This window comes from Mastomys coucha, unplaced genomic scaffold (genome assembly GCF_008632895.1).
Source record: "Mastomys coucha isolate ucsf_1 unplaced genomic scaffold, UCSF_Mcou_1 pScaffold21, whole genome shotgun sequence".
NCBI lineage: Eukaryota > Metazoa > Chordata > Mammalia > Rodentia > Muridae > Mastomys > Mastomys coucha.
In genome coordinates this window covers 18622002-18630249 of record NW_022196904.1, presented here as the reverse complement: position 1 = coordinate 18630249, position 8248 = coordinate 18622002, and the positions used below count along the sequence as shown (strand labels likewise).

At 44.2% G+C, this 8248-nt stretch overlaps 2 protein-coding genes and 1 pseudogene across 3 annotated transcripts in view; 2 read left to right on the top strand and 1 right to left on the bottom strand.

Annotated features, from left to right (window-relative positions):
• LOC116101815 (CD177 antigen-like) overlaps positions 1-2172 on the bottom strand; it is a 5701-nt gene extending 3529 nt beyond the window's left edge. The window contains exons 1-2 of the mRNA XM_031385676.1: positions 2073-2172; positions 1098-1202 (exon numbers count right to left, since the gene is read on the bottom strand). Of these exons, the coding sequence (XP_031241536.1) occupies positions 1098-1161 (64 nt within the window). The 5' untranslated portion in view covers positions 1162-1202; positions 2073-2172. The remainder of the gene's footprint in view (positions 1-1097; positions 1203-2072) is intronic.
• The window catches only part of LOC116101817 (CD177 antigen-like), a 56987-nt gene that overhangs the window by 16757 nt on the left and 31982 nt on the right, over positions 1-8248 (top strand). The gene's annotated exons all lie outside the window — the stretch shown is intronic.
• LOC116100308 lies at positions 2133-4997 on the top strand (annotated as a pseudogene).

Here is an 8248-nt window from a genome sequence, read left to right as displayed (position 1 = left end):
CTTTTACTTGTTTCTGAGCCGCCCTCCTCCTGCAAAGCAGACCTGCACTCTCTCTGCTCCACCCCACCTACATCCTCCCCATCTTGCTCAAAGGTGGCTCCTTTCCCCCAGTTGCTCCAGCTGCAGCTCTGCCCCCATTCTCATTCATTCTTTCTCTGCAGCCCACGTTGCCGTCCCCAGGAAACCCTGTGACTTACTCTGCACAGTTTCTGCAGATCCTGAGCACAGTTCCCACCTCTAATGCTTCAGCCAGTAAAGATGACACAAAGCCTTTCTCAACCTGTCATGGGTCTCTCTGATCTCCCTTCACTTCTCCCCCACTGTAGTTACCCCCCCAGCACCCATGGGTCTTCATAAATGGTTAGGTATTCATGTCAGGCCTCTGAGAGGCCCTGAGAAGGTAGAAATTTCTGGTAGGGCCACATCTCCCCCAGAGCAAAATTCTCATCTTCAAGAGCTGAAGCAATGTCTCAGTGGTGAAAATACTCACTACTCTTCCAAGTGCTGAGTTTGACCCCAGAACATATGAGCATATACATACCCTCCTGCAGGCAGAGACAGACAGACAGACACATACCCCTTTACATAATTAAAAGTGATAAAGATACATCTAAACACTCTGGGTTCTTAGAATGGTGCCCAGGCTCACGTGTGGCTCAGCATTTCCTGTCTTCATGTATACATCCCTCTTTGTCCCTATGCCCCCGATACAGTCCCACAGGTGAGGGGGCATCACATAGGGTCTGGGAAGAAAAGGAGGATGAGGCACATTCTAGTGTGACAGGACTTCTCAGGGGAAGGCAAGGAGATGAGGAGCACAGGGGGCAATACGGTGGGCACCCAATATTGATGATGGAACAAGGGACACAATCTTTGATTTCCTGCCTGAAAATGTGGGCAGGGTGCTGGTCTCCAACAGTGGGCAGGAGAGCTAGGTGTGTCCAGACACAAGGTTCTTCTCAGGCCTTTGCACATACATGGTTTCCTCCTCCCATGTCTGCATTTTTTTCTCCTCCAATCCATTAAGAGACACTGAATGAAATGTAGAGCACTCTGACACTCAATGATGATTGCCAGTTGCTCTTCTACATCCTCACCTGAGCAGGGGAAGAAGCCCAGCAGAGAGAGGAGCAGGACATACTGTATGTGGCAGGCTCTCATGGCTTCTCTGAGGCTGGGAAGAGCTGATCAGGACCTGGGAACTGATAAACTACAGGAGTCAATTCAACCAGACAGAGAGGGGTTAATCCTTGTTTTCTAGACAGGGACAGTTCTAGGGAACCTAAGAATGAGAAGCCAGTCTGTCCTGAAGTCCTTGGACATTCCACCAGGCTTGCTGTGCCTCGGGTTCTCTGGCTGCACATCTCAGTCTCAGCTCTGGGTTCCCTAAGACCAGTATTCGAGTGACTGTGTTCCTTCAGGGTCTAAATGCATAACAGCCCAGGAGCCCACTGCTTTGACCATCAGAACTTTAGAACCCAAGCAGAACCTTTTCAAGGCCTCAGCTTCTCAGTCCTCAGGACCCAGCTCCAACAGAACTCGAATTCTGAAGGTTTGTCTTTCCTAGGAATGTGACTTTTAGGTTCCATTCTCACAGCCCCAACTCCCCAGGACCCAGGATTCTAGTGGCCCAGATTCCTTCTTCAGGCCTCAGTACAATCCTCTGCATCATGCCATGAAGGGGCACAAACCCCAGGCTCCCCTTCATTCATGGATGGGCAGACCCCAGATGCTTCCCTTAGATACAATGTCTAAACTGAGCACTCTTCAAAGACCCACGGAAGAAACCTAGTAAAAGTAAAGCCCTCCTCCCTCAGATGAGAGGGCCAGTTCCGAGTTCTCCCTCAAAACCAAGACTTCAGTACCTGCTTTCCCTTCATCAAACTCTGGCGTCCATACCCAGGCCCTCCTCTCTCAAACTCAGGACACCCTCCACCCCCATAGGCCCCATCAACCTCCTTTGCCCTGTTCCTCCTCACTGGCTTCTTTCTTCGGGGCTAGGGGATTTGGTCTCTCACTGCTACATTTTCTTTTAAGCGGCAAAATTCTTTCTGGCTTCAGAACATGCTCACCAGAATCTCTGCCTTCGAAGGCGCTTACAGTTAGGCTCTACCGTCAGAACCTCTCCGCGCATGCGCAATTCCGGCCTGCCCGCGGTCACTTCGGTCAGGCAAGATCCTCGATGTCCCATTGGTTAATGAGTGTTCATCTCACGCCTTGATTGGATAAGCCTGGAGAACCACTGCATCTCATTGGTCCTTAGTAAAGTCAATAACTGGCGACCTCAGAAACCACGCATGCGTAGAAAGTGCGTGTTCGGCAACGATCACTGGCAGTTGCTGCAAAGACCATCCTCCAATCGCAGGGATCACGTGGTATCTAGGAGGGCTCTGTGAGGAATGCGCTTTGCCCTGTCACTGGAGATGCTTCTAAATTGTACATATGAGCAGGGAGCCGGTGACGGCACAGATATTTACCCTCTTCAGTCCCGGGAAGATGACCATTCAGATTGGACATAGGTGTCAATTCTTTTATTACATTTAATTTAGTGTGCTTGTGTTTTGACGCGCATGTGTCAAGTTGCACATGACAGAAGACAATTTGGGCAGTGAGTTTTGTCCCTCTACCGTTTCGATCCCAGGAATCTAATTCAGGATGTCAGGTTTGGCAGCAGATGCCTTTTACACCCTGAATCACCTTGCTGGCTCTCAGATCTTTTGTTAAAAACTAATAATATATTTATTATATACAAAGTAGTTTCCTTACGAAGTGTTCCTGAGTTCCTACAAGGCACTTCACTCGTGTAGTTCTTGAGCAGCTTGCAGCTAGAGCTGTCAAAATGGCTTCGCCTGTCAAAACAGCAACACCTCCTGTGCCTGCAGCTGACTATCCTGAGGTATAAAAACAGGAGCTGTCCGCGATGCTAGCACCTTCTTTTCTGCTTCAGCCTATGGTCTTTGAGATATACCACCACAGGAGCTGTCCCTAAAATGCTCTCCCACGGTAGCAACACCTCCTCTCCAGCCTACCCAAGCACCACAGCAGTGATGATGCTTCAGCCAAAGCCAGCTGTCGCTGCAAAGGTCTCTGCATCCCAATCCATGGGCCTGCTGCAGGGACAAGGGGGTGAAAAAAAAAGCTACTAATCCCTGAACTCCCTAAACTCAGGACTTGAAATCCAACCCATCCTCACTTTGGAAATCTCTGCTCTTCAGAGAGATTTAGAAAACTCTACTCCCTTGCAGGACAGTGCTTGCACATGCCTTTAATCCCAGCACTTGGAAGGCAGAGGCAGGTGGATTCTGAGTTCGAGGCCAGCCTAGTCTACAGAGTGAGTTCCAGGACAGCCAGGGCTACACAGAGAAACCCTGTCTCGAAAAAAAACAAAAACAAATAAACAAACAAAAGCTCCACCCCCTAAAAATTCTATACAAGCCTTGCCATTTGTTCAGTTCCCTGCTGTCCACTTCCAGAAAAGCAGAGGCGGCCATCCTTGGTTCTCCTCTCCATACCCTGACCCTCCAATAAATCTCTTCTTATGAGATTTGCTACTTGGTGTGACTCTGAAGTGGAAACTTTAAGGATTCTTTGGAGAGTCCGTTTGTTGGATGATGTTTTGCTGAGACAAGACACGTGCTGAGGAAAGGCGCGTGGGGGGACAAGTGATGTTTGGAGGGTATAAATAGGACTCTGTGGAGTGACAGAGAGAGACCTAGGCTTGCTTATAGAGCTAGCTGTGCAATGCTTGTAGGTCTCGATCCTTTGCTGATCTTTGCTTCCCAGAAAGAGGCACAGCCTTCTCCTGGTGTTCCTCCTGGTCCCTCCTGCTGACCCAAGCCGAGCAGAGAGGTTGAGGCCTGGCTGTCTCTGTTAGGTCATGTGACCACTGCTGATTGTGTTTGCTATTCTGACTGGACTGCAGGTCCATGAGGTGTTTTCGGGTGGATTGAGGTGCTGCTGCTGCCTGCTAACCTGTGAGCTGAACTGTTGATTTCCAGACAACACAGATAGGAGTTGCTTCAAAGAGCCTTTCTAAACAGGTCCACTTCCCCAGTATCCTTTCTTTGGTGGGTGTTGTGCTACAAGGGAGGTTAAAGAGTTTAAGAACTATCATTAAAAGTAAGATCTGAAAAAATTAAAGTTCTATGACTCTTCCATCAAAAGAAGCTAAGAAGCAATTAAGAGAAGAAATAAAGAAGTGAAGAAGTGGGGCAATGGCTCATGGGAGAGTAAGTCTGAAGCCAATCTTGCCGGATCTGGAGTGAAGAACATGGCTAATGTGGCTCTGGCAGGCCTTGCTCCTCTGATTCCCTCTGCCTTGCTAAAAAACATAAAACAAAAAAAGCAAAATCAGACAGACAAGCAAGCTGCCGAAGTCTAGTCCCTTATTTCTCTACTTCCTCCTCCTGAGGCTGACTACCAACATCCAGATATCCAATTATTGAAATCCAGCACTCAAAAGCCCCTGTGGCTAACCTAACATGTCCAATTAAAATTAAACACCTCATCCTAACATGGGGTTTCCCCTTTTAGCTGTATGAACTGTCATTTTCCTATTTGCCAGCTCTGTCTCCTCTCTATCCAAAGGCAGTCCTTGGTCCTCTGGGACAAATACCCCTTTTCCTCTTCCTCCATCTCCTGTCTCTGTCCCTTACCCTACACTCTGTGCCTCTGGGACAAATATCCTCCTATGTCCTACCCCATGCTAACACAGATCACCCTCTCTTCTCTCCTTAAAAATTATACCCCATCACTTGGACTGACAAGTCAGCATGGCTCTCCCCAGCACCCAGGTTGGGTTCTTCTAGCATCACTGCCATGAAGAAGGGGGTTCAGCAGCTCCGGCTGGAGACTGGGCTCAACCCCGTGTAGGTTTCCCAGGCAGCTGCAGATTTGAAACACATCTGTTTGCAGAATGCTCATCATGACCCTCTGCTGGCTAGAGTGTCTTCAAGTACAAACCCCTCAGACCCCAGAAAGTCTGCTCCTTTCTGTAGTCATATAGCTTAAGGTTCCTCAAAGCAGTTTTCATGAACGAATGACTAAGAGAACCGTGTTTGGACTAGACAAAAGCTTCTCTTTTACACATGTCATAATACACAGCCCTCTCCTTGTCAGTCCTTAACGTCTACCTCTCTGAATTTTCATGGATTTCTGTTTCACAAGGTTTAAATATTTTAAACTTGCCATAGTATATAATAAAACAGCATACAAAAAAATTATACCTCAATGTCATTTGCTGCTACTTTTCTGCCTAAGTCACATAGCAACCATTTTCATTTATCTTCCCTGCTCAAGAAAGGATATCTGTACAGGGTCTGGAAAGATGCCTCAGCAGTTAAGAGCACTGACTGCTTTTCCAAAGGTCCTGAGTTCGAATCCCAGCAACCACATGGTGGTTCACAATCATCCGTAATAAGATCTGAAGCCCTCTTCTTGAGTGTCTGAAGACAGCTACAGTGTACTTACATATAATAAATACGTCTTTAAAAACAAAAGGATCTCTGTGCAAATGGGTGTTTGGGTGTGGTTTGTGCCTAATCCCTGGTCTGGGATGGAATCCCCACTCTGAGGAAGGTCTCTTTCAATGTCTTCTCTATGGAAGACTCCAACATTTATATGGACAGAGAGTGGTCAATTAGTATGGCAGTATTGTCTTTTTGCAACATATGAAAAATGAGAGACACCAGGGCATTAATGCAGCACACGTTTGGGGCTGTGACTGCTGAGTGTGTTTCAAGAGAATATTAACTGAGTGGAGACAACCCACCCTGAGTGTGGGCAGGCACCATCTCATGCCTGGGAACCACCATTCCAATCTCTCCATTGTGGATCCAATGACAGTGTCTTGGCTTCATGCCCCTCCCCACACACACCTGGTGCCACACCCCCTACCGCAATCAGCCTTTATCCCACCAGGGAATCTTCCCTCCATTCACCTGCTTTCCTCTGGTTTCCATCACAGTAGTGAAAACATTAATCCCCTAAGGAGGATGTATGGATGCACATGGATACTTGTGCATCTCCAGATTCGCTCTTCCTGATATGTCACACATCTCAGCACTGTGGCTGTCAGTTCTATGTTTTAGGGTCCAAGGATCGCTGAAGGAAGATCCCATACTTGAACAGTATGCAGTGGCAAAGAACATTTATTTTGCAAAAATTTTGTGTGGGGAGGAGTCAACCATTCATCAAAATGATGTTGAGTGTAGGTGCTCATAAACCCCTTTTGTGCAGGGGAATTTTTCCAGAAGGAAGGATTAGGTAACCTCCAATTGATTGGTAGGGGGCAAAGCAGTGATATTAGTACAATTCTGATTGGTTGCTAAGTTAGTTTCATTATATTTGGGGAGACCCTGAAGAGTTTCAGAGACCAGCTTATTTCTGACAAGTTTGGCCTTGTTATTTCCTCTGTCCAGGTATCATAGGAGCTGACTCCAGCCCAGACATATCATCCCTAAGTCAGGGTCATCACTGATCAACAGCTTATTGTCACTGACCTCCTCTGAGAAGCTCAGTTTGCTTCCCGGGGAATTGGAAATTTTTATTCCCAAGATTTTTGGACCTCTCATTGAACATCTCCATTCCCCTTTGCCCAAGGTCTGAATCACTGGCCAGAGGGCATATTGGGACCTAAGGACCATAACTCTAGTGTCAAAATGTGGACCTTTTAGACTTAGCATCTCAGCTGTAAGGTGGGACAATGGACACCATAATTTTCTTCTGTAACTGCTTCCTGCTGACTTTAGGACGTTGTCCACGGGGCCCAGGGAGGCTGAAATGCTAGGCAGTAGGGCATTTATCAGAAGCAGAGGATTAAGTGACCCATCTGAAAGACTGATTTACATCAGTTTTCACCCACCTCAGAGGTCAGCAGCTTCATAGCTCATGCTTGGATGGAATCTGTCAGCCAGGTGAAAATTTGTTGAGGCAAATACAGACTAGGGACAAAAATTAAAATTTGTAGTAGTTGGAGAAGGTGAAGAATCTCAAGAACAAGGAAAAATCTCATTTTCAAGAACAAGCAGGTTTACGTATCTGGAGTCCATTTGATCTGTGGCAGGTGGGTCACAAGTCTTATGATTTTTTTTCCAATTCCCTGAAGCTTATTTGAACTTTAGTTTATAAAAGGTTGTGTATTATTGCCTGCCATTGTATTGAAATCTATATTTTATCTAAATAAATAAGTGGTAGTTAACAGGTGTCTGTAAGACAGTATGAATAGACTCATGTCTTTGAGACCTAGGAAATCTATAGGTTTCAGTTAAAAGTCATAAAACCATTTTTTTTTTTTTTTTTGGCCAGAGGGTTAGAAATACAAATTGAGCTGAGGTGTTTCTAACATAGTGAGAAGAACCTTTAAGTCTATATTCAGAAGACAACCAAAGGCAATTTAAAACCTTGAGCTAGTGATTAAATTGTAAATAGCCAGTGCTCCATTAGCTTATTAAAATTTCATCGATCAATGTTTAAACTCTGAACTTTTGAGATCTTAGTATAATAATAGCATTGGGGTGAATATGAAATATTCCCCCTTTTATATACCTTAATTCATTCCTTATATTTTTATAACTTGCTTTAATATACCTTAAATGCCTTTAATTTTTTAAAGCTTCATATAGCTTTTTTAAAGATTTTTTTAAGTTTTAGTGCATTATAATGAGAAAAGTTACATGATTTCAATTTATCTGAATTTGTTAACATTTAAAAAACATATTTTAAGTAAATAGAATTAAATCACATCCTTGTTTTCCTTTTGTACCTCAACTCCTCCCAGAGACCCCCCTTCAATACCTACAATATCTTTTTTGTCATATTCTTTAAAATTTATAAAATATTATAACAATAAAAATGAGTATTATAAAAGTTGTTTGATATAAAACAACAATCAATTTAACAGTCTTATGTAGATGCTTATCTACAGAAATACTGAAAATACATATGTTTTTCTCAATATAAATTTTAAATAACTCCAAACGTATTACCTGTATATTTCAAAATAATACATCACTACTAATATTTTCTTAAATGAATATAACTATATAAAGTGTTTTTGTTTGTTTGTTTTATACTTAGTAAAGCTTAAAATCTTGTCTCTTACTGTGTTAACTTGATACAAGAGTTACAAACATCAAGCAAAGCATTCAGTCTCACTCTTTCTTGTTCTCTTACAAATCCCTGCCCAATTTAATTGTCTACATTTCTTTTGGGTATATAAATACTTTTAAAATATGTAAGCTGTTCTGAA